The sequence below is a fragment of the Blastocystis hominis genome (assembly GCF_000151665.1).
Source record: "Blastocystis hominis, Singapore isolate B (sub-type 7) whole genome shotgun sequence assembly, scaffold_13".
Taxonomy (NCBI): Eukaryota; class Bigyra; order Opalinata; family Blastocystidae; genus Blastocystis; species Blastocystis hominis.
The window spans coordinates 156444-181624 of NW_013171820.1; the positions used below are offsets into that span (position 1 = coordinate 156444).

Consider the following 25181-nt stretch of genomic DNA (forward strand, 5'->3'; position numbering starts at 1 on the left):
AATGTTTTCACTGGTTCAAAACAATCATCACCAATTTCAATTGATTCCAAATTATACAACAATGAAACATCCCAATCAACCAATACACAATTGTCATTCAGTTTCAAATGTTTTATTCCAATATTCAATGGCTTGCTTCCATTTCCTTCATATTTTACAAAATCACTTTCAATTCCATTATACCATTCACATTCAATCATAAGTCTTTCTCTGCGATCATACACTTTTCCAATTCCAAATTGCTTATCATCACACCAATATCCTTCATATTCAATCACTCCATTATTATGATAGCTCGCTCCATATCCAAATCGTTTCCAATTGATCATTATGCCCTTGTACACCAAGAATCCATCATCATCATACATTTCACCATATCCAAATGGAACTCCACTTTTACCTTCGTTTTCCTTTTCTTTCAATATCAATCCTTCAAATCGACTTCCATGATCCAAATCCACGATTCCTTCTTCTACTTCTATGGTTTCATCTTCATTATATGAAATAGCACCAATTTGATGATTGCCGAGCACTTTCAACACTTTCTGCTCATTGAGGACAAATCCTTCATTCATGAATACACCATTATTGAATTTCAATACTACATATTCTCTGTTACTCAATATGAGTGAAATCCAGTCATCTACTTTCATTTCATTATTCAGGTATGTCTGCACGTTTTGAATGACGGATCTGTCAATCTGAAAATCGTTAAGAGCAAGATTGACAAAACGAGCGACTCTTTGCATCAAAAAAGAAATAAGGAAAGTACTAAAAACACTCGTATAATTTATGATGATTTTTCACATTGTTTATATTCTCTTGATGGAGTCGGACTGGTTAGATTACTTGGAATCACCTTATCTTGCATTTGTGTTTTCATCGCATTTCGAGTACTTTTTACTTTATAAAAACAACATTACAATAGGTGCTAATTCTGTTTTTCACATCAATATACTAAATGAATGACCTCGTTTGTTTTAAAGTTACAAGTGGTTTTAATAGCATATTATTACTAGATTTTTGTATATAATCTTACATGCGTAATTAATCGAGTACCCTAAAAGTAGTAATGGGTGATGATGGTATATATCTAGTTCTTTGAAAATTCACAATATAAGCTAGCTCTAACCATTGCTGCTCAGGTAATAATTCGTAAAGCGTTTTTCCTATTTACTATACATTTGAAAAGAACATGGACTTTATTTTGGTTTTTGTTTTAGCTAGTATATTCCAATCTAACGAAGATTATTAACATAATTCACAATAGAACAATAGAGAAGTTGGTATAGATGCTTTTTTCTCTATAATATGTGGTTAAAAGTACTGTGATTGTTTCTTAGAATCAAAGGACCACTATTTGAAAGATAACAAGGGTTTGTTTCTTATATTCTTTTAGATCCATTTACCTCCTTCACTGCATTATTATCGTTTGCCATTCTAGAATGTCCAGTGTCTATAAAGAGTTCTGTTCTCACCAAATTTCAAAGACTTTGTTTATTAGCGAAAACACCACATATACTTTGGCATTGTTTACAGAATAATATATCAATTTACATCTATTCACACTCCTTCCACCTATAATGAACATATGGCTCAATAAATTTCTTTATACAACGCAACACACTCCTTTCTCTGTTCATTCCATTGATATAACAACACCATAATGCAAATAAACAAAAAGAAGAGAACAATCAGCTTTAGCATCGTTGATGCTAATTGAGAAGCTTTAGTAGGTAATGCAATCACATAGATTACCAACTCAATTAACATAATCAGGCCTATCCACTTTATCAAGGTTTTTAGGATATCATAACCTGTTAGTTCTTTCCAATTCACTTTGACCGATTCTCCATCCTGCTGGTGTTTCTTTTCTGACGCTAATCTCTTCTGACTCTGCCCTGCATCTAAGATTCGCATATCAGGAATGTATTCAAGCTCCGATTTCTTCAGATATTTACCACAATACACCAATTCGTGGTTCACGTACGACTTCATGATATCTCCTTCGAATTCGTGTAGAATTTCAACTTCTTTCCCATGCTCCCATCTACTGATTTTCGTAGCGCAGCCATTCGAGTAGAAATAGCAAATGCCATGATTTATTCCGGCTTCGTCCTTCTGGCAAATGGAAACCAAATTTCCGCACTCATCTCTCTCATTCCAATAGTCTGGACGGTCCGTTCTATTCGTAATGTGAAAGTCTCGACGACCATTCCTATAGAATCCATCATAAAGAACTGTTCCATCCTTATCATACTCTAATCCTACTCCACTTCGATAACCCTGCACCAAATTTCCCACAAAATATTGCTCTCCCGATTTATAATAGAGAGTACATCTCCCATTTGCCTCTCCTTGTACAAAAAAAAGGTCGGCCATCACTTTTCCATCTTGGGAATAAATATGTCCTTCTCCATCAAGATTATCGTTTTCCGTGTTCGAAAGAATGTAACACCCTAAATGAGGTTTCCCAATCTGACAAACCGCCTTGTTGTTAATTATATTCTTCTGGGTAATTGGGAACTCGCGGGAAATGCAATTATTCCATAAACTAACATCCTCAACGGCATTTCTATTAACCACACTCGTACTTTCTTGATTAGACACTTGTACGTCAATTCTGACTTGAGACCCTTTGGACAGCATGATACTCAAAACAAATCTGCGATTAGTGACCGATAAAAACGAATCTCTCTAAATCAGCAAAAAGTTGCTTATTTTGGAATGGGGAAAATTTCCTATATTTTAACTTTCTTTTTTTCTTATATAATTTGAAATCATTGAAGCGAACTTTGAATGAAATGGTTGGATCAAAATACAAGACCATCGTATCTAGGTATGTAGGTTGACAGTAATTTCTTGTTGTGGAAATTGTACTTTGTCGTTTTACTCAGTATACTATTTTTTATTACTAAAGTAGTGCTATTACCTCTGACTATTCCTTATTCATTCTACTTTTCCTTTTTGAATTCGGCTTATGTAGCGTGCATAGATGTTTTATATATAAATATGTCATCTTGGACCTTGCCATCTATTGTATTTTATTGCTTTTTTGATTGTATCCTGTTTAAGCCCATTTCTGTTGTTTACCTCGAATCGAAGGAGTATTTTCTGCTATAGTACCTTTAGAATAGTTATATCATAATGGTATTGCCTATCTGAACTGTTTTGTATACATCAAGTTACCAGTTTGCAATTCTTTGCCCTGGAGTTTTCATATATTTATTATTACATTAGTGGTAGATTAGAATGAAATGATTTGTATCTGTTCACTCCATATCCCACATTACTTCGATTGAGTGTTCAATAACTGTTACAATTACTAGCATTACTATGATATTGCCATAACCCTAAACCTATTCACAATCTACTACTACTACTACTACTACTACTACTACTACCACTACTACGATTGTTATTATTATAAAGGATGATATGTATGTAATAATAAGGAATGCACTAGCTCCGATAAAAATACACACGAAAAGCAATGCACTATTCCTATTCAAGCATAAATCAATCAACTAGTATGTGAAAAAGAACCCACGCAGTCCCTCTCTTCCCATCCCCTCTGCATCGACCCCATCGCTGCTTTCTCCCCTCCATCACACCTCCCTCTCCTCCTGATTCCAACAAACAATCCCAACTAATCAAATCTTGCTGCATGAACATCCACGTCGCATTCCTCCTCGTAAACCATCCGCAATAGAACGGGCTTTTCTTCACGCTCTCCGTCTACCAATCAGCTTCCTCCTTCTCTCTCACCTCCATCAAAACCGTCCACGAAAACCGAAGGCCTGAGTCGTACACCACATTGGACGACGCGAGCCGGTCCACATTTTGATTAGATTGCAAAGGAAGCAGCGCGCAAACGATTCGCTGAGCGTCCCAAGGAGCCTGGGAAACCCATTGGACATGATGGGGGGCATAGCGAAAGGAAAGGATGTTGTCTTGCCGTTTGAGATCCTTTACGACGAGCTGATCGTCTAGACGATGAAAAAGAGGGAAGGGGGACGTACAAGAGAGATAAAATGCATCGGAGGTGTGGTAGCGAACGACGAACGGATCGTACAGAAGGCCGGAAATCTTGCAGAAAACACGCTGCTCCACGTCTGGGATGTATTTGATCATGAAGTCATGAGTCTCTCGCTTCTTCGATCGGATGTAGTACCGCGTTTGCTTGCTCTCCGGAAATTCCATTTCGGAGGGATCGATCGTCGACAGATTGGCCACGCACACGATTTTGGCGACGGAGGAGAATTCCATCGAAAGAGAAATAGAATCTTCCTGGGTCCTATTAAAATCGCTCAGTGAATATATAAAGGGCTCTGTTACTACATATCAAAGCACATGTGTTCTAATTTTACGTGGAGGATAGGTTCCGTTATATGTGTCCGTAATTCTACCATAAAGAATTGTGAAGATATTTCCGCCACGACCATCACAGGGAGAGATGAAGTTCAATACCTATGATTCACACATTGAGAGTAGATTGGAACAGCGATAAGTACAATACAGAAGCAAAAGAATATAAAACTAGAATACTTGTTTGACTTTTCGTTTAGTTTATGGTAACGTGTTTGCCGAAAGTAGTTCTACTCATTAGCCAAGCAAAACACAACTACGAAAAACATATTCAAAATTCTGATTCTTTAACTTATCCGTACTTTCTATTCCACCAGTATAAAGCCAATCCTTGTATTTCAAGGACGCAAATCAAAATATTTTTCGGAGTTGAGTTACTTAAACGATTACCGCGATTATCAATCCAATTCATTATCTCAATTATCTTCTCCCAATTATGTCAGATATTGAGCTCCAGTCAGAGGACGACGGCTATTTAAATGGAAGCCATGATAGTGAGGGGAATGAGGAGATTCATTCCAAAGTTGAAGGAAACGATCAGGAGAGTGTAAATAGTGAGATAAGCGAGGAGAATGAAGACGATGAAATGGAAGAAGGCAGTGATGAGGACGAAAGTGACTCTGAGCGAGGATTAAAGCGCCGGGGAGGAGAAAACAGCATTCAAAGCAAGCGCCAAGCATTCCTCGGCGACCTTGTCGACAGTGAAGCTCATGAAGACAGTAGTGATTCGGAAGACGCTGAGAACGACAAAAGTTTGGATGAAGTACACTTTTTGTGTATTACCATAATCATTTTTAGCTCAAAAAGGAAGAGGAGAAGTATCGTCAGCTTTACTCTCTTCGGAGAGCGAATCCCTACGAGGAAGCGATCCAAAACATCGAAAGTCGGATTGAGCCGTACTTTTTATCTCTCCTTTCCCCTCTCACTCCTCAGCGACGAATATATAGTCTCCCGCCGTCGCAAAGTGATCGAAGAAGAGCCTCTGCACCCCAAGGAGCCCTCGATCGACGAAGACCTCCTTCAGAAGCAGCGCGAGCTTCAGCAAGCGGCCATCAACGAATACAACGAAGTGCGAACGGTGCCCACGATCCAAGACCCCAAGATCTACTCCGTCTCCGTGCGCGTACGCCTCGTCTTCTTTTCTCTCCGATAGCGTGGCTCGGAGATGCTCGCCGTGCTCTCCCTCACCAACAAATACCTCTACTACGAAGAGCGTGTCTACGAAGGCCGCAGCTCCGTGAACGAGACGTACATCTTCTCCACCTTCTGGCTGGGCGAAGAAGGCCTCATCTACATCGAAGCCTTCGACGAGACCATGGTTCGCAAGGTCGTTAGCGGCATGAACGTCTTCCTCTCCGCGCGGCGCAACGCTTTCCAGCTCATCCCGATCACCGAGCGCACCAAACTCATCGACAATCCGCGTCCCAACAAGCCCATCCCGCTCAACGCTTTCGTCCGCGTCGGTAAAGGACTTTACCGCGGGGATCTGGGACAAGTAGTGCGCCGAATGGACGACACGGAGCAGGTCGTGCTGAAATTGGTCCCGCGGATTGACATGAGCGAGTTCGAAGGAGGCTCGTACTCCGCGGCGTCCGTGCGGCCCGAGGCGAAGCTGTTCGACCCGAGCCGGTTCCCTGAGGGGCGTGTGTCACGTCGGAACATCGCGAAGTTCGGTAGTGGAGGCGGAGGCGTGGGACGTAGGCGGGCTGTTCTTCGAGTATAAGGGGAATTACTACCGCGACGGGCTGCTGTTTAAGGAGTTCGCGATGAAGGACGTGAAGAAGGAGGACGTGAACGCGACGGAGGAGGAAATGAAGTGGTTCGCGGGGCAGCACGCGGCGGATCCGGCGGATTTGTTCAATCAGGAGAGCGATGGAGGAGAGAGCGAAGAGGGCGGAGAAGGAGAAGGAGAAGGGGAGGAGGAGAAGGAGAGCGCGAAGCAGACGAAGAACATGAAGTATTTCTTTAAGAACGACCACGTGCGGATTATCAGCGGGGAGCTGAAGAATTTGGATGGGATTATCGAAGAGGCGGATTTGAATCGGCACCAAGTGCACATTCGAGTGAGCGTAGGGGACGATTTCGAGACGCTGGTGCTGAACGAGTCGGAGATTGTGAAGGTGTTCAAGATGGGAGATCACGTGAAAGTGCTGGATGGAGTGTATGCCGGGGAGACGGGAACCGTGCTGATTGCGGATGATGGGTCGACGGGGTACTGCGTGGTGCTGAGCGATTCCGGCGATCGGCAGATGCGCGTGTTCGTGAACTTTTTGACGCTGAGCGTGGAGATCAGTCAGGGATTGACGAGCGTGGAGGGATTCAATCTGTACGATCTGGTGGCCGTAAGTGGAAATGAAATGAAATGAATGAATGAAATGAATGAAATGAATAAATTGAATGAATTGAATAAATTGAATTGAATGAATGGATGAATGAATTTTGATCGGGTTTTGAATGAAAAGAACGATCCAATTCATTCATTCATTCATTCATCTGCTCTTTCACTCATCCCTTGTTTCTCCGTTTCCCCTTCTCACCCTCCCTAGATCCCGGGCGCCAAGGTCGGCATCATCGTCCAGCTGTCTCCTCAGCAAATCACCGTTTTGGACCAGCAAGGCAAGCTCCGTTCCTTCAACCTCTACCTCATCCGCTCCAAGAAGAACAACGTCTCGCGCAACTCCACGCTCCTGGACGCGCAGCAAAGCCAGGTGCAAGAGAACGACGCGGTCTGGATCATCGAGGGCGACTACAAAGGCAAATCGGGCACCGTCAAGCGCATCTGGCGCAACTTCGTCTACGTCAAATGCCCCGCCATCGCCGAGGCCAACGGCGTCGTCCTCGTCCGCAACCGCCAGATCGTTCTCGACGCCGAGCACCAGCCCAAGAAGCGCACCGACTCCAAGGACACGGTGGAATCTCTGCAGGTTCGGCCGGGGATGGTGCACTGGGCCTCCACCAAACGCGGAAGCCGCGACAAGCGCGACACGCTCAAGGACGGGGTCAACGTCATCGTCAAGGAGGGTCGCTTCAAAGGACTCCGCGGTTATGTTTTTGATAGTAATGGTACGGGAGTTTCCACGTTTCCACGATTAGAGACGGATGTGAAGATCATGTTCCACTCGCGTCCGCAGCCGGTTTCCGTGCCGCGGAGCATCGTAATGCTCGCAGATTCGATGAACGGAGATAACGCCGAGATGGCGATGCCCGCGCATGCCATGCCCCCGCCCCCCTCCTATGCGCAGCCCACCGCCTGGAACATTTCCTACCCCCAGGGCGATGCAGAACCGCGGGGAGGAATGGGTTCGATGGAACCGCGGGGAGCGATGGGAGCGATGGGAGCGATGGAGCGGAGAGAGCCGTGGCGCGTGAAGGGAGTGCTGGTTCGCGTGAATGACGGACGGAGCGGCGTGCTGATGCGATGCGGAGAGGGAGGAAGCGATGATGTGATGTTGGATGATCATCGAGAGGTGCAAGTGCCGAAGGAAAGTTTAAGGCCGGTTATGGCGTTTGCGACGGATCAGGAAGTGCTGGTGATCGATGATCCGGACAACGTGCAGAGGGCGGTGATGGTGAAAATGGACGGGGATGATTTGGTGGTGCGGATAGACGGGTTCGATAAGATGGTGAAGACGGCCGTGGTCGTCGATCCGAAAGTGTACGAGGAACATCATTAACCACGCATTGTTTGTTTCACTCCGTATTCTTTTCTTTTCATTTTTCCGAGATGGGGTCGATGCGTCTTATGTTGCTACCATGCAGTATGGATTTGGCCATTTTACGAATCTAGTCCTATTTCTCGTGATCTCTTGCACTTGCGAGCAAACGAGCGATGTACTGTTTGGAAGAGCGTGCTTACGACTTAGACCCCTGTGGAACGCCGGTTTACCCATCTTAAAACGAAATCTGTGGAAAGTATGGAATTCGAAAGCAGCTTTCCCAATTAGGGATCTACCGTCCTGTACAGAGCGATCAGCACGACGATACCATGGTTTGGAAGAAGTCTACTGAAGCTAAACGACTCCAAGACACGGAAAATGAACTGGAGTCTGGTACAAACAGAAAGGACTCTGAGCAAGCAACCAACGGTAATGCTTTTCCTTTTCCTACGGAACTTCCACTTTCTTCAAAGCACCGAAGCTCTTCGGATTCTGCAAATTTTGTGATGTTAAATTACTCTGCTCTTTCCCTTACACCCATATCCGTTGTAGTACAAGTCAATGTAAGTTCGCCCTCTCTTGTGTGGTGCGGCGCTCTAGCCCCGGGAAAGCAATTCATCCCGGAAGATATCAAAGCCTCCCACGCCGGTATCTTAATACAAAGCATGGATTGTTTAAGAAGCTTCACTCTAGATTCCTCCATAATCACGGTAAACGCCTTGCGCCCAAACACGCTGTACAATCTTTATTGCTATGGTGAATCTGATTACGGATCCATGGCTGAATCCCCTTTAACTTCGATGAAACGAATTAATACGCCGTCTACTATCTTCCAAATTAAAAACGAAAAGATCTGGAACATGATGCTCTCCTTCGTTTTAGAAAGCAACATTCTTCTAGACGCCACTTGCGTTCTCTTTGACGACCAATGTAATTAAAAAATAGTGAGGTTGATCCAAAGCGAGGGAAATTAAATCGGTGCGCACCAATTCTGTGGTATCGCAAACGGTTCATTTTGAAGCAATCGATTCGTCACGGCGCTACTTTGTTCAATGTGCGATTATCTCCAATGGACAAGGTAGATTCTTGGTGAGAGTTGTAACTTGTGCAGAGATCGCAAAGACGGATATCACTTCCTTTAGCAATGTTCCAAAGCGTGTTTCCTTTTTTTACATCGCGGTAAAAGCGATCATTATCATTTTGCTCTGTCTCATCACCGCTCTTCTCATGTCTCTCACGTATTTCCATCGTCGTCATACCACTCTGTCGATTTCCACGTTTGTTTTCATGTAGATATGACAATGATGAGTCGGAGAAAGTCGCTTTGCTGCGCAGAAAACCCAGATTTCCGCCCACGCCACGTACGTTCTGCCAGGATTTCGAAGCGGGGGAAAGAGTGAAAGGCAGCAAGGAGCTTCTTCGGTATCATCAAAACGATACGAAGGAGGAAAAGAGCGATGAGAAGAATGAAGGGAATGGGATGGAGTAGTAGTATTGTTTTATTTTTAATAGTTTTATTGTGCATTTTGGATTTGTTTTTTCTCAAGAAATACGATGGATCTTGTTGTGGGGAGGGAGTTGAGAGTTGATGTGTTTGTTGTGCAAAGGTAAGAGAAATTGAGTTTTGTGGGATGTGGATTGTTGGATATAGGGATATACATTGAATGTAGGCGAATAGATAGCCCTGATTTGTGCAAGGATTCGGTAGGATCGCACAGGAGTTCAAAATTAGGATTATCATTGTATGTATTTTATAGTTCCATGATTAAACTACACTTTTCATTCACTGTAGAGTCCCTTCACTTCATTGCCATTGCTTCATTACCCTTTTCACTCAAACAATGCAATAAATACAAACAAAATCCAAATTGAAATCATGCTTATGGCCCCACTCGCGCAACGGAGCCATCGAAGTCAGCAACAAGATACGTCGAATCAAATCAATCTCCATGACCTTCGCCTACTTCACAGCAACCCCCCAACTCTACAATAGCCAACCGGAAGCAGTCATCCCTATACTCCACGGCCTGGAGGAAGTGCTTCTTGGCCTGCTTGTACATGAATTTGAGCTACGTGGGACATTGAATTCATTTCTACTTCGCGCAGATCGTGGCTTTCGTTGTAAACCCACGGACGCTTCGTGGACCTTCTCCGATTCACCCTGGCCCCGGGAACCCTGGGTCTCTGTTTTCCTCTCCTTCCGACTACCGTTGTTTCTTTCTTTTCTGTTTCTGTTTCTGTTTCTGTTTCTGTTTCTGTTTCTGTTTCTGTTTCTGTTTCTGTTTCTGTTTCTTTCTGTTTTTCTTTCTGTTTTTTCTGTTTTTTCTTCTCTGCTTTTTCTCTTTCTTTTTCTTTCGCTTCTTCCTCCGCTTTGGCTCGTTCTTTTGCTTTCAAATACCGATTCTTCGCATACATATAATCCGTATACAAAACCGACAGCTACATCCCATCCCGCCCCATCCTCTTCTCTACCATTTTCTTCGTATTCGCTTCGTTCTCTCCTTCCTGGATCATCATCTCCACGTCGATCGCGATTCCGCTCGAATACGACGTCGCGAACCACGAGATTTGCTCGAAGCAATCGCACAAAAACTCCACTTTCCCGCGGTTCGTCGACAAATCCCTATCCCTCATATCGTGGAAACGTGGAAACCAGCTCCCCGCGGTTCGATTCAACAAGAAATCGAACACTTCGCGAATCCGAATGAATCGTGTGCGGTTCCAGAAGGCGGCGGTGTCGATGTCGGGAATGGCTGGGCGGTAGTAAATTAATTCGTTGGTTGGTATTTCCATGAAGAGTTTGATGCTTTCGAAGACTTTGAGACCCAGATTGCCGTAGAGAGGGAACTAGGGGAAAGAGCGGAAGAGTGGAAGGAACGTAAATCGTGCTGGAAAGAGTGGAAGACTTGGTTTGGTAGGTGAACGTGACCGAGCGGTCCTCATCATTCACCGTGAGATCGTCTCTCCTTATATAGTTGAGAGGAATGACTGGAATGTCGAGCTGATTTATCTAAAGGTGAGAAAAGAAGAAATAGCAAACCAAAGAACAAGAGAAGCCGCAATTGTCAATAAGCCAAGCACAGACGGCTGTTGATCTGGAAATTAATTGGATTGACGTGTTTGATACTTTATGTATAGAGCAGAACTCAACAAGCCGAGAACGATTTGATTTCGGATTTCCTCTATCATTCACATTGTTGTGGACTGACTATACGCATGGTGTGCTCTTCTTTGAATGTTATGATCCTCATCTTATTCTTTGTTTCTTCGACTCCACTACATGCTCAATTCATTATACAGTCCATTCTATATCTAAAAATATAAAAAAATATGCCGACACTCTTCGGATTCGTCAGAAGATAGCTGCAGCAGCTTCCTGGCTGCCGCCATCTTTCTCTTTCTCTCCTCATCTAATTTTAGTTTGATACTAGAACATAGAATCACACCACTACACCACACCTTTGGAATGTTCTCCCTTTCCTCTATGAATATTAAATTGAAATTGTGTACTACCAAATTACCGTCACGAAGAGTAATTTTTCTTACCTTGGGTTGATCCATACTTTTTTATGGTTACTCGATGTGCTGCATTGTGTTATCGGATACAATATACGTTTATCAACAGCTGGCGGACCAACTATGCTTCGTGAATCAATCCTTTGGTAAGTGATATAGAATCAAAGACCTACAGAGAGTTCGTGCGAATGATTCGAGTATGCATTATTCCTATTCTCCTACTCATCCAAACACTCTATGCTACTTCTAGGGTGCGTGGGTCTCTCAAATTCATCACGCAAGATACGATGACAGCAACCATGACATCGAAACACGATTATGATGTGTATGATAATCCTGTGGATGTGGTGGTGACATTTTCTCAAGAAACGGAATCGCTTGAAGCAGAGCACTGTATCGTATTCCTTGATTCTTGGTTTACCTTACCGGTGTAGATTGTAAATGGAGCTGTTCATTCGATTACCAAGCAATCGTCGACATCGTTTTGCATTTCAATAGTTCCAGCAATGCCCGGCTTTTTCTCTGTAACCTTGTCCAAATCCGTTACCTCCGTCTCTGGCGATACACTCATCAATCCACCCATCCTGGAGTTCAACTATTTAGGGTGCGAAATCACATCGAAGCGAGTCACCACAACCACCACATCCTCCATAACAGTCACAATCATGACTAGCAAGCCATCCTATCTTTATGGATTGATTTCATCCACTCCCATGCAGTCTGCGCCGTCTGCTTCCACCATCATCTCCCAAGCACAAGCATCTTCTGAGCAGCTTTCCACTTCCCATCTTCTCCAGTTTACCGATCTGGAAGAAGACACCAAATACACAATATATTTGGCAGGAAAGGAAGAACTGGGAACGCTTCTCGCAATCGATGAGCATCTCACGGCCCAGACAAGGTCTTCCGCTGAGCCCGATGAAGAGGACTGGGATGCTAAATCAGATGGCACGATATGTAAGAGTGGATGGGCAATTTCGAAGGATACGAACACGCTGGAATTGCTTCCCTGCTCGTATAATGGATATTGCCAGCAGTCCAAATGCATGTAGCAATGAAAAGGGGTTTGCATTGTAGATGTGCACAGAATTATGAAGGAGAGGCTTGCGAGTCCATTGTTCAAGATCCATTGGACCGAACAAACAAAACGCATCAACTGACGCATGTTAAAATGATGTTATGGGGAGAATTTGATGAATCGTCGCGACTGGAAGCATACTGGAAATTGTCCTTACGAGAAAGCAATAGTCTTTGTTCGCGGAATAATCGATAGTTGTAAGTGATCGACTCTCCTTATCGCCTTCCCTTGTTCAAATTCGTCACTGGAAGTATCCAGAAACAACAACTCTGTCTTCATTAAGCCGATTCATAGGTCTTTCTGATGAGAAGGAAAAGACGATCGCTATCCATGTAATGGTTTGCGGAACGTGTGATCTAGATGACCGTTGTTACAGGGCAAGATATGCTCGTTCTGGTGACAAAACGATTGAATGAGATGATTGCAGAGAATGACATCAAAGAAGGAATGAAGGGAAAGCGACTGACCATCACAAAGGCAGAGGTGACAGCCACCTTCACGCAGGAAAATTCGGATTTGTGGAGTTGTTATGACGAAGAACACAATGATGATGAAACGGATACAGATTGTGGAGGAAGCTGTGCAAACAAGTGTGTGCTTTTGGAAAAGTGTGGAACGGATGCAGACTGTGTGGAAGGTTTGTATTGCACAAGAAATAAGTGTATTGACCGCAGTAAGCCTGGGTTGGTTGTGTCTGAAGGTTTCTAGATTGGAAGCAAGTGTTCATTGTGGCTGTGTGCATCGTTGGTCTCATTGTTGTGATTGTGGTTGTTGTGATTTTTGGTGGAATGATTTACCAAAAAGTATTTATAGAGAATTTATTGTTTTACTGTAGATAGCCAAAGCTTCTCGTCGTAAATGGTTTGTTTGTTTCAAAAAACAAGGGAAACAGAAACAACAGTGTTGTTGTTTAAAGGTTTATGCGACATGAGACGATTGGCATTGGCCACCTGGGTTTGTTGTCTTTGTTGTTCACAGATCTATACACATTACTGAAAGAAAAGTATAAAAAAACATGCATGATTTGTGTAGTAGCTTGATGGATGTGTTCTAATCTATAACATTTTGAGCCATTTCGGTATTTCTAGAAAGAATCTATCAGGCGAATCAAACCTGAAGATGCGATTTGATGTGTTCGGACTGTAAGTTACTGCGGAATTTGATGAGGTGAGGAAGGAGAACACGAGGCGAAGTTTCTGCACATGAGTCAACTTGCCTTGTCTCACTTTTCAGTGCCAAATCAAAAATGGTAGACCGAATACAACTTTTGATGAGGTCTTCCTTCTGTTTTGACAACGTTGCCATGTCAACAGGAGGGTTATGATATCCAATTCCCGAGAGAATTGTCCACACATTTTGTGATATCAGTTGGTTGTTCATTTCATACACATTTTGACGGATTTTTCAAAACAGTCAAGTCAAGTCAAGAATCTTCCAAGGAATATTCTCAGATTAGGGGCCAAAGGGCAGAAATAGGTACCTCTCTCTCCATAAAGGCCCGAACATCGAGAGCATTTAGGGTCGGCGCTGTTTCCATTATTCTTTTGAAGGTAGGTAGTGTGCTTGATTTGGTTCACCGGATTCGTATCTATGGTCCCTCTTTTCGTGGGGTGATCAGTCCTCAAGGTCCGAAGATTGATCCGTCTTTCTCTTTATCCGTTGGAGAGACCGTTGTTTCTTCACTTAAAGACCAAAGATATAACGTGCTCGTAGGTTTCTCTCAGTTATCGCGCCTCCTTCTGGTTCTCTGTGATCTGCAAGGTTTTTCGGGGTCTGTAAGGGTTTCTGATCGATGGAGTGTTTTTGGTGGTCAGGTTCGTTCAGTTCCTTCCCTGCAGACCTCTAAATGTGCAAAATCCTTGTAGTTGCTGGACCGAAGATATTGTAGTTTCACAAACACAGAATACATTGTACTGTTTGTTAGCATACGAAGCTTCTGACATAAACGTGGCTCTAACGATCCTTTTATTAAACCTTCTTCCAATCAGCGCCACTGCAGCGGACGCAGCTTGCTGAATATTTGGATACTCCACAATCACGTTCCCCACTCCCGGACTTTCGCCTCGCGGAATCGCCACCGACAGTACTTGTCCAAAGCGCGAGCATTCCGTCTCAATATCGGCCTTAATATCGAGATAGTCCTCCGGATTCTCCAAATCCTCCTTCGTCACCATGTTCTTCAACACAAGAATGCGCGATGGCGGCGACTTCTGAATCTGCCCTCCCGTGTTGATTCCAGCCTGCTTCAGCAGCTTCGCAGCGGTCTCCCTGGCCTTGTCGCTCTCTTCGAGGAACGGAACCTTCAAGTTGGGGAGATCCATGGTGGCCTGCTCAATGATCGCCGGATCGAGCTTCACCATCTCTTCTCCCTGCATAATCGGCATGGGCTTCTGCTGCTTGACCGCCACAGGCCGTACGACGATGGATTGGTCGCACACCTTAATTCCATTAATGTTCTTGCACACGAGCGGAACGACCTCCGGCGACGCGTACACCACATACCCGAACCCGCGCGACTCGTTCGTCTGCGGGTCCCGCGAGATCGTAATCGACTTCACCTCGCCGAACGACGCAAAGATCGGCTTGATCTGCTCCTCGTCCACTCCCGCGGGGATTTCTCCCACGAACACCTTGCAATTGGCCTCGTTGTCGCCCTGCGCCATCGCGTCCGCGATCGCTCGCGCGCCTAGCTTGGGCGTGAACCCGATCTTGTCCAGCTGGAGCCGCGGAGGCCGGCCGGAAGGCATGGGGACGTCGGCCGGGTTGAAGGTCGGCGGACGCACCACGCCGATGCTGATGCCCTCGTAGGGCAGGCCGTCGAGAGCAAGGCAGGCTGTGGCCAGCTCGGGCGTGGCGAACTCCACGATGGCGTAGCCTTGGTCTTTGTAGGCGATCAGCGAGGTGATGGGGGGCTGGGGGACCGGCTGGTCCACACACTTGAGGATCACGTCCACGAGGAAGTCTTTGAGCTTCTGGGGGGGAGAGGGAGAGGGAGAGAGATACCATGTCTTGATATTCGGTGGGGAGATTTGTGATGAAGAGACGCAGAATTGATTTGGATTCGGCCGTTTTGGCGTTCAGAGTGTTGGCTAAAACGCCGATTGTGCCGGTTGCGGTCAGCAGAGCTTCCGGAATGCCCTCGGGCTTTTGATCGAATAATCCTTTCTTCTTGTTTGTGCTGAAAGATTACGCAGAGATTCAAAAGACGCACCCACTACGGTCGCCGTGCGAACGACTCGGAGACCTCGAATGGCGTCGACTATGACGGTCGGAAGATCGTCTGCTGTCATAGCTATGCGATCGGTGACGATGGCTACGACTCGAGCGGTGGCTGTCTCTTGAACGCGATCTGCTGTTACGTCCCATTATCTAGATGTCACTCTCACTTGGATAAAAACTCACAATTGAGTTTCACGAATTCAAATCAGAAAACACCCAATATTGACGATTTCTGATTAGTTCGCAGAATTCTGCCGAATTTCTGGATTCCTAAAAATCAGAGGGATATATTGAACTTGAAATGGGTTCAAGGAATATTGATCTCAAGAAATATTCAATTTTACAATTGCTGGTCACTTTCGTCCTATTGGCTGTTGCTGCTGTACTACAATTTTGTCCAACAAGGAAAACGGAGTTTTTGGAGGGGGATCTGTCGATTTCGCACACGTGTGGCAATTCCGTGAGGTAATTTTTGTGGAAGGTTGTTGAGGTGAAGTATTGTGATGATTATCCTCTATTATGCTATCAGCGCTCTCCTTCTCATGGTCCTACTTTGCTTGTTTATTGATCGACCCCAGTTGTTGAGGGTACGAAGTGTTTGAAGTGTATTATTTGTTTTAGGTGTTGGTTCATTTCATCTTAACTTGTTCGCGCGTTTTAGGCGTTGATCTAGTGCTCGTGAACATTCTAAAAGTGTTCACTGGGAGACCGCGTCCATGCTTTTTCGATCTCTGTGGTTACCCATCGACCGATCATATCTATGGTCAGTTCGGTCAAATTGGGGATGTTTACAAGTGTTCTCACTCTGTATGCTTGTTCATTGATTCCCATTATAGTACTATGCGGTTAATGACGCGTTCCGCTCGTTTCCGTCCGGTCACTCGATGCTTTCCGCTTCTGTTTTTGCCTTGTATTATGTGTTCCTAAACGTCATTACGGCCGAAAACAAGCGGTGGAACCCACGAATTCTCTCTGTTGGCCGATGCAGGACTGATTGACCGTAGATGGTGACGATGATTTTGAAAGTTGTTTTCTTCCTTTTGTCCAGCTTGCTGAGTGCCACGCGCATTGTAAGGTTTGAAAACGATGGGTTGAAGTGTAGTTTGACTATCGACACTTTGCATCGGATGTGGTTTGTGGGTTTTTGCTTGGAATCGTCGCTACCTTCTTTGCAGAGAGGAGTTTGTACTGGAGCGATGATTTGTCGTATGAGGAAGCGGATTTATCCGAGAAGGAAGGCTTAATTGGCAATACAGAAGTGTAGTGTGGGCAGGAGTGGAGTTCTTTATGGATTGTACCATCATTTATTTTATCACTTTAATTCTTACCAATAAAATCGTTTGTTTGTTGGAACCAGGGCAAATTTGTTTTGTGGGTTGTTTCTTTGTGTTTGTAGTTACAATATATATATAATATATAATATATATATGATAAATCATTATGTCTTTGGATAATTCTATGGAGTTTGGTCCGCCAAGTATATGCGAAATGGATATATACCAAACATATACAATGAACACATATCATAATCAACTTTCCATTATTACCAAAAAAAGCATACATAAATATATAAGCTCGCACCTACCAAACAGAATTCATTTAAAGGCGGGAAGGGGACCAGCCAGAGTTCAACTTAACAAAGAGGTTAAGCACCAAACTGAGGCCGTTCCATACCCTTACAAAAATTGGATCGTAATCTACGATGCCTCCATTATCAGTGGAAGCGTTAGTTTCCTTACTCATTAGTTTGAGGCCGATTTTGCTTTGGGGTCTTCAGGCTCTTCCAGAATTAAGTGAATTTTTGATTATGGGTTTGGGGAGGACTCGTTTTTTTTTCAATTGTTTGTCAACAAACCATTCTACGCTCATTAAACGTAATGATTCACAAAAGAACAAAAGGGCAAAAGGGCAAAAGGGCAATCAATCGAGTCAAATAGTAAAAGTGATGATCCAATGAAAAACGAAAGCTTGCATTTTAAAATAACTTAATTCGTCTTTCGAGACTTGAGAATACGAGCAAGCTTTTCCATAGTAGACTGCTGCTTCTTTAGGTCGCGGGAGAACTCAACATAAAAGGTTAGGTATAAAGAGCTGAGGAACTGAAGGTTTTGCTTCATCTCCGAAATCTCTCTCCTTAGCTTATCCACATCGCACAAATTCTAGGAAACAAACCAAAAGGCTCACTTACTTCGCCATGAATAAGACTCAACTCGACAGAAGCCTTCGCGACATAGGAATCAAAGATACTTTTCATTTTCTGTTCCAGATCCAATAAATACTGTCTCTCTTCTTCGATTTGACGAACCTTGCAGTAGTACTCCTCTGTAGCGGCTTGATATCCGCAGTTGTAATAATAATCAGATAACACGGAAGGAGAGGCAGAAGAAATAGGCGAACCTTTCGGCGGCAAATATCGAACCTTGTCATTTTTCTTATTCTTATGCATGGCGATTCACACATACCACATGGAGCGACTGCACACCCATTCTTGAAGGTTCCTTGGAAGAACAACCATCTTGCGAAACTATAGGAACTGTATCCCCTGTGCTGTTTGTGCAGGCTGTTTCCGATGCTGATATAGATGTATTTGGTGGAACAGTGTCATTTACCTCATGCTCAGCAGATACACACTCCACCTACAAAGAGATATGAGTACAAGCCGGAAAACATCTCCAATCTGGAGGGATGTGAAGAATGGGTAACAGACAAAGAAAACAGTTACCATTGGATTCACTGGGAATCATTACGAGATGGATCGATAAAGTGAAGAAAGGTTGTTGTTTTATACCAAGTGGTTGTCAATTTGTCAGTTCCGTTGATTCATAAGATATGGCCGTTCCACAAGTGTGCGATCATTCTTCCGGTTGCAAGGCCAATAAAACGTGGTGGCTTTGCTAAAATCGGAAAAACTTACGATCCCCAAACGATCTATAGTAGGATTCACACGAGCCACTAGGCAAGGTTTCGAGCCCTCAGTCGCAATACCCAAGATCGAAGCTTCTAGAAGGTGAAGTGATAACGCAATGGCTGATTCAATGAGTGGAATAAAGCAGCTCGCCAATGGATTTTATTCTGCCGATTGCACAAATCGAACCCTCACTTATCATCATATTTTTATATTAATCTTAAGATCAATGAGTGGTGCTCTTTCTTTCCTTCATCCTGGTGTCCTTACTGGAGACGAAACCATGGAACTGTTCAGATATGCTCAGAAGAACGGATTTGCTATTCCTGCCGTGAACTGCACAAACACTGATACCATCAACGCTTGCCTGGAGGCTGCTGCTGCTATCAACAGCCCCATCATCATCCAGTTCTCGAATGGAGGTGCTGCCTTCATTTGCGGAAAGAGTGTGAAGAGCGACAAGCCTCAGGGTCAGGCCGTGCTCGGATCCATTGCCGGAGCCAAGTATGTCCACTCTGTGGCTGCTGCTTACGGAGTGCCCGTTGTGCTGCACACTGACCACTGCGCCAAGAAGCTGCTTCCTTGGCTGGATGGCTGCCTTGATGCCGATGAGGAGTACTTCAAGGAGACCGGCAAGGCTCTGTACTCTTCTCACATGATCGATCTGTCCATCGAGACCCTCGACGACAACCTTGCTCTGACCTCCAAGTATCTGGAGCGTTGCAACAAGGTGGGCGTGCTTCTGGAGATGGAGATCGGTGTGACCGGAGGAGAGGAGGACGGAGTCGACAACAGCGGTGTTGAGAACTCTCGCCTGTACTCTCAGCCCGAGGAGATCCTGAAGGTGTACACCACCCTCGGAAAGATCACTCCTCGCTTCACCGTGGCTGCTGCCTTCGGAAACGTCCACGGAGTGTACGCTCCTGGTAACGTGAAGCTGCACCCTGAGATCCTTCACAACGCTCAGAAGTACGTGAAGGAGCAGCTGAAGCTGGAGGACAACAAGCCCGTGATGTTCGTGTTCCACGGAGGCAGCGGTTCTCTCCCTGAGGAGATCGACTGCGCTGTGGCCGCCGGAGTCGTGAAGATGAACGTGGATACCGATACCCAGTGGGCCTTCTGGAACGGAATCCGCAACTACTACCTCAAGAACGAGGACTACCTCCAGAAGCAGGTCGGTACCTCGACTGATCCCACTCATCCCAACAAGAAGTTCTACGATCCTCGTGTGTGGATGAGAGAGGGAGAGAAGAGCATGGTGGAGCGTATTAAGGAATCGTACAAGTGCCTCCATGGTGAGAACCGTAACTAAACGGAGTCACAAATTGTAGTTATTTATTATTTTGTTCTTTATGTTTGTTCGTAAACATTTATTTGAGAATGTAGGAGATTGAGTTATTCTTGCCTATGGGGTACAGATCAAGCTGGTAGCCTTCGACATTGACGGTACTCTCACCGACACCATGGCGCATTTGTACGAGACCGATGATTTCCTTCAGCAGTATGCCATAGAGAAGTATCCTCAGGTAAAAGCCGAGGAGCTCGATCAGTATCTGTAGCCTCTCGAATCTTGACTGCTAGAGTCACTCAGAAGAATATGGAATTCATCCGGAATCACCCAGAAGTCAAGATAACGGTGGGCGAAATACGGAGAGTGTTTTACCAGGACATTGGAAAGAAATATAAGTAAGAACGATCGAGCACTCTGAAACCAAGCTGTCCGGAATCATTCGCTGATGATCTGTATGATACCTGGCAAAAGAAGCGGAATGAGGTAGCAACCATGGAATTCTGTGAATGTAGTACAAAGTTTATCCATGTGTCGAGCCTCTTTTCAGGCAAGTGAAGCAGCATGGCTGTCTGCTAGTGGTCATCACGGACGGCACTGCTGATTTTACCAATATTCCGTACCTGAACCAGTACGTAGATCTGTTTGTCAGTCCCCAGACATGCAACGTGACCAAAGTCAACGGAGAGGCGTATTCTGCGGTAATGAAGGCCTATCCGTCAATTCCTGCCTCCTCCTGTGTGATGATCGGAGATAATCCGATTAGTGATATTCTGAGAGCGCGAGAGAAGGGATGGAAAACCATCTACATTGCGCCTTCTTCCGATGAGTCCGCTGCGGACTGGACGGTTCCCTCTGTGAGCGAACTATTATCGAATTCATTTGTTTGAGAAAACACACAAAAACGCTAAATGTACTCCGCAATCAACGCATCCACATCTGCAAAGTCCGTATCAACTATACACTTCTCAATCACTTTCACTACGATAAAGGACTCAACGTCATGCTGCCTATAAGGAGGGATATGCAATGTAGGATTCTCTAGAGCAGCGGCTACACGCTCCTTGTCATTGATTTGCCGGTTGAGCGATTCTTCCGTGTTGTGTGTTCCGGGCGATATGTATACTCTGGATTTCAGGCGACGGGGAAGACAGCGGTCCAGTTTCACTCGAATACACAACCCAATCACAGCAGCCTGACTAGACCGTTATTTGCATGCTCCAGGTGTACGTGCAGTTTGGAATAGTGGGGGTGAAATATACAATTACTCTGTTTTCCTCGTTGTCGACAGAGATGTTAGCCAACTACAGAAAAAACGAAATGAACGGAGAACTTGAATCACGTTGAGTTGTTCCAAATTCATAGGATACTCGGGGTCCTTGATCGTACGAAGATAGTCTAGGCCATAAGTTTCGAAGTAGAAGCATTTACTAAACACTTCGAGTGCATCAATCTCCTCCTTTTCTGCGTGCGAGGGGTCATGTAGCTTCGACCTTCTAGTAATCTACCTTTTGACCTTCAACTCCCATCATAATACACTCGCTATTTTGTAAATGATCGGACTTGTGTTTTGAAATATAGAGAGGTCGTCCATTCTTTATTTGAGTGTTTTTGAAAGAACCGATTTTACTTTTTCCAGTTGATTTGGTCGGATGGGACAAGAAATATCTCTTTCTGAGAATTTCAATCGCACAAGAGAAGGTTATCACACTCCTCCTTGGTATGATTCTTTTGGATGCTATTTTTATATTTGTAGGTTCGTGTTCAGTCATGATATCGTTCCGCAAGACGTTCGAGTTGCTATTTCTTTTATTTCGAATCAGAAGCTGAATGTTCCGACTAGTTACGCAATAAAAAAGTGCATTCTGTCGTTCTGTCATCAATCCTAGCCCGGAAGAGAAGGATCCATTCTCTGCGCTTTATTTGTATATTTACCACCGAATAGGTATTGTTTGTCCAGAGCTGATTCGCGTTGGTATACTGGCTTTGTGGTTATGGGTAGGTTAATCTCGAAGTGGACGAGGATGCATCGATTTCATTTTTATCTTATAAAGCAAGTGGAGTCAAAATTGGAAACGTAACTAAGGTTGAGAATTTTAAGCATGCAGTCTCTTTTTACTCTTATTTTTGACACAATTCTGCAGTCTCTTTCCCAAATCAATTCCAGTGTGGTAATCCTTAACATCGAAATATTCATATAGGAGCTTCACTGTCAAGCTTGCCACATCGTTCGACACATGAGTGACAATTGCATATCAGCGTCTGTCTTTCTGGAGATCGTGAACACTGTCATCTCCGCTGTGGTCCTCTTCGCAGAGTACGAAATGGGTTGCGTTTGGAAATTAGTATCAACATGGAAGACCCAGGAATCATCGCGATTCGTCGGGTTTTTTCGTTTTTATACGAGATTTACTTCGAATTGAATTGCTCTGCGTGCAACTCGGATAACGTGACGCTGACACAAGTGATGCTGAAGAATGGTTTGGAGAGAAGCGGAGAATCGAACATAGATGAGAACTTGATTGAGTGGATTCCGGGGTTGTTGGGTTCGGGCGTTTGTTGTGTCGATCAATTGACGCTCTGGCTGATTGATATTGTGAATATATCCCTTGTTTGGTTGTTTGTTTCTTTGGTGAGTGGGTTGGTTGTTGATTGTTCACTTTGTTCACTTTGTTCACTCTATTGGTTGCCTTCATTCAACGTGCTGAGTCACATGAAATGCAAAAATCGGCTGCAGTTGAACATTAGCGACGTGGTCTCGTTCGCGATGAACTACGCTGTGATCGGATTGGAGCGAGAAGAGGGACTTTTCAAATCGAATCCATATCCTTTTTTTATACTCAACACCACGAACCCATTAAACTCATTAAAACATTTCATAAACACGGTATCCTTCACTTCCAGATCGTATCCTCATCGAGAAAAACACTTACAACAACACCAAGAATTGCGACTCAAAATCCGAGCGATTCAGCAGCAAATCCCAACCACCGATCCAACCATCGTCGCAATGCGAGTCCATTCCCAACGCCTCCCTTCAGAAATAGCTTCAAAACGTGCTCTCCGAATGGCTCACCGTCCACGTCTTCCACTCCGATAAGTTCATGGCGAAGTGCTGCTTCCCGTCGAGTGGTTTGAAACAAGGCAGAATCTGCAAAGCGTGCGCCTCCTCGATGATCGAAGAACCCATCGACGTGTTGTATTTGAAGAAGTATTCGAACTGGAATGAAGAGAAAACGGTTTGGCGTGTTTAAGGCAACAAACATTGCATCAACTAGAGTCATCGATGGTGTTGTCCTCGTCGACTTGAATGGCTTCCGCGATTTCTTTCAGCAACTCGCTGTTTTCGGCTCGGATCCGCGAGTTCTCGATCTGAAGCTGCGATATCACGTTCTAGACATGAGGGAATCCAAATTGCGAATCGAACATTGCGCTCTAGGATGATCTCGTTTAAGTGGTATATCTGCTCCTGTAACTGTTCCTTGTTTCGGATCTCGTTCTAGGGAATACGAGGAAATCACACAAAGCTTACCTCGAGTGAAGCATAGTCTTCCGAGAGGATTTGAAGTATATCGTTCAACTGATCGCGCTCAATCTAGGTCATAGCTTGATCAAGCAAATACCAGATAATTCTGACGCTCGTCCTTTAAAATAGCCACCTCGTTTTCTTTCAGCTACGATCAATTACGAAAACAAGAAGCGTACTTCGAGATCTCTTTGCATTTTCTGTAGTTGCATCTGTGTTGTAGTGTTTTCTGCGTTTATCACGGCGATATCGTCCAAGTTCGTTGAACTCTACACTCAGAACTCGCAAACCAGATTTACAAACACAGAAGAAGATTTACTAATCGCTAAGAGTTTTCTACGTAACAGATCCACAAGCAATCTCATACTGATGTTCTGCCTCCACCATCGGCCTCACTACACTCATCCCCTCTTGCAGAGTGGCCAAGAGTCCATAGATCCGATCGATCTGCTGCTCCATAAGAAAAAACTTTCCAATCCTTGGGATTCCACAACAAACACGTCAAATCTCATCCTCATAATCCTCTTCCTCCTCGACGACCGGCGCGTCCTCTCCATCCCACGGCTGCACCTCCACGAAGGCGGGCAGTTCGGGCAGCGGCTTGGTGCGCACGGATCCAATCTGCAATCCCTTCACAAACACGTTCAGATTATGCTCCGTGAACGCTCCGGTCTGCACAGCATACCGTCCCTTATTCCCACTAATCTACTCCTCACTGCTCTCTCTCTCTCCTACAGCCACAACAGCTGGATAGCCGAATCCGAGGTTCAGTTTCTGCTCCAGATCGTACTGCGAGCCGCCCACCACCCAGCCGTATTCGAACAATCCGGCCACCTGCGCGTCCGCCACCGCCTTCACCGTCGCGATCAGCGCCTCGCGCTGCGTCTTGGTCGAGTCGCGGATGTCGGGCACGAAGAGAAGCATGCAGGTCGCTTCCATGCACGCCTTATTGAACTGCTCCTGCGTCGTGATCTCCTTCACTTCCACCGGCTTCGGCGCTTTCGCCGCTTTGGGGGGCTCCGTTTGCTCCTGACGGGGCTCGTCCTTCGCCTGCTGGCGAGGCTTCGGCATCTCGGCCTTCCCGGAGAGACGGGCGGACACGAGACTCTTCGCAGCCTGCAATTACGAGGCAATCAAGAAAACGTACGGAAAAGGCAGCTTTGCAGAAGGACTTGGCGTCACGCTGGTTCTGGTAGTCAGTAGGAGCGTTGTTCAAGGGATTGAAAATCTTGATGGTAGGAAAACCCTGAATCTGGTAACGAGAAGCCAGACTCTGCTCCACAGTACAGTCCACAGCACCTGAGAGTAAAAATGAGAATACGAATACATACCAAAGTGAACAATGCCAGTCATTGCACCGGCAGCCTTAATCCACTCGTCCTTCATCGCCTTGCAGTGTCCGCACCAACTAGAAATCATCACAGCACGCAAGAACGCACGGAGCGAAAAACTCCACCATCCACACATCTCCACTATTCAAAACAAGTTCTTTAAAATTCTTCTCCGTGAGAATTGTTACAGGCCCATCTTCAGTATAAAAAGCAAAGGTAGTACTAAATGGAATCGCCTCTCGCTACCCAAACCTAAGAAGAATCAAGCAGGCAATAAAAACGGCTCTCATCATA

The 25181-nt window shown here is 44.9% G+C and overlaps 10 protein-coding genes; 5 read left to right on the forward strand and 5 right to left on the reverse strand.

The window, feature by feature from the left end:
• Positions 1-1516: 1516 nt before the first annotated feature.
• GSBLH_T00001690001 (uncharacterized protein) lies at positions 1517-1920 on the reverse strand (the record flags this gene model as incomplete). XM_013040125.1 has 1 exon in its annotated part: positions 1517-1920. The coding sequence occupies one exon, from the start codon at positions 1918-1920 to the stop codon at positions 1597-1599; it is 324 nt and encodes a 107-aa protein (XP_012895579.1). The 3' UTR covers positions 1517-1596.
• A 3613-nt stretch (positions 1921-5533) lies between these two features.
• GSBLH_T00001691001 (uncharacterized protein) lies at positions 5534-9513 on the forward strand (the record flags this gene model as incomplete). The annotated part of the gene is made up of 5 exons (XM_013040126.1): positions 5534-6041; positions 6070-6184; positions 8990-9102; positions 9136-9289; positions 9318-9513. 5 exons carry the CDS (start codon positions 5534-5536, stop codon positions 9511-9513), a joined length of 1086 nt encoding a protein of 361 aa, XP_012895580.1.
• A 3522-nt stretch (positions 9514-13035) lies between these two features.
• GSBLH_T00007029001 (uncharacterized protein) lies at positions 13036-13549 on the forward strand (the record flags this gene model as incomplete). Its single annotated transcript, XM_013040127.1, is given in 3 exon segments — positions 13036-13318; positions 13327-13421; positions 13454-13549. Coding segments are annotated over 3 exon segments (474 nt in total).
• A 339-nt stretch (positions 13550-13888) lies between these two features.
• Positions 13889-14528, forward strand: GSBLH_T00001692001 (uncharacterized protein; the record flags this gene model as incomplete). XM_013040128.1 has 2 exons in its annotated part: positions 13889-13923; positions 13958-14528. 2 exons carry the CDS (start codon positions 13889-13891, stop codon positions 14481-14483), a joined length of 561 nt encoding a protein of 186 aa, XP_012895582.1. The 3' UTR covers positions 14484-14528.
• Positions 14529-15172: 644 nt separating this feature from the next.
• On the reverse strand, positions 15173-16058 carry GSBLH_T00001693001 (RNA binding protein; the record flags this gene model as incomplete). XM_013040129.1 has 5 exons in its annotated part: positions 16021-16058; positions 15830-15987; positions 15622-15796; positions 15249-15590; positions 15173-15220 (listed from the first exon to the last, which is right to left on the reverse strand). The coding sequence occupies exons 2-5, from the start codon at positions 15982-15984 to the stop codon at positions 15173-15175; spliced, it is 720 nt and encodes a 239-aa protein (XP_012895583.1). The 5' UTR covers positions 15985-15987; positions 16021-16058.
• Positions 16059-18971: 2913 nt separating this feature from the next.
• GSBLH_T00001694001 (uncharacterized protein) lies at positions 18972-20091 on the forward strand (the record flags this gene model as incomplete). XM_013040130.1 has 2 exons in its annotated part: positions 18972-19646; positions 19680-20091. The coding sequence occupies 2 exons, from the start codon at positions 18972-18974 to the stop codon at positions 20052-20054; spliced, it is 1050 nt and encodes a 349-aa protein (XP_012895584.1). The 3' UTR covers positions 20055-20091.
• A 3-nt stretch (positions 20092-20094) lies between these two features.
• On the forward strand, positions 20095-20920 carry GSBLH_T00006310001 (uncharacterized protein; the record flags this gene model as incomplete). Its single annotated transcript, XM_013040131.1, has 6 exons — positions 20095-20124; positions 20161-20188; positions 20255-20297; positions 20324-20428; positions 20459-20516; positions 20546-20920. The coding sequence occupies 6 exons, from the start codon at positions 20095-20097 to the stop codon at positions 20918-20920; spliced, it is 639 nt and encodes a 212-aa protein (XP_012895585.1).
• A 17-nt stretch (positions 20921-20937) lies between these two features.
• On the reverse strand, positions 20938-21393 carry GSBLH_T00001695001 (uncharacterized protein; the record flags this gene model as incomplete). Its single annotated transcript, XM_013040132.1, has 3 exons — positions 20938-21229; positions 21261-21334; positions 21364-21393. 3 exons carry the CDS (start codon positions 21391-21393, stop codon positions 20938-20940), a joined length of 396 nt encoding a protein of 131 aa, XP_012895586.1.
• Positions 21394-23300: 1907 nt separating this feature from the next.
• GSBLH_T00006311001 (uncharacterized protein) lies at positions 23301-24015 on the reverse strand (the record flags this gene model as incomplete). Its single annotated transcript, XM_013040133.1, has 7 exons — positions 23301-23423; positions 23458-23529; positions 23563-23625; positions 23654-23704; positions 23736-23825; positions 23847-23892; positions 23924-24015. The coding sequence occupies 7 exons, from the start codon at positions 24013-24015 to the stop codon at positions 23301-23303; spliced, it is 537 nt and encodes a 178-aa protein (XP_012895587.1).
• Positions 24016-24057: 42 nt separating this feature from the next.
• Positions 24058-25180, reverse strand: GSBLH_T00001696001 (uncharacterized protein; the record flags this gene model as incomplete). The annotated part of the gene is made up of 6 exons (XM_013040134.1): positions 24058-24261; positions 24292-24672; positions 24704-24855; positions 24888-24964; positions 24996-25109; positions 25140-25180. 6 exons carry the CDS (start codon positions 25178-25180, stop codon positions 24058-24060), a joined length of 969 nt encoding a protein of 322 aa, XP_012895588.1.
• Between the last annotated feature and the right edge of the window lies 1 nt (position 25181).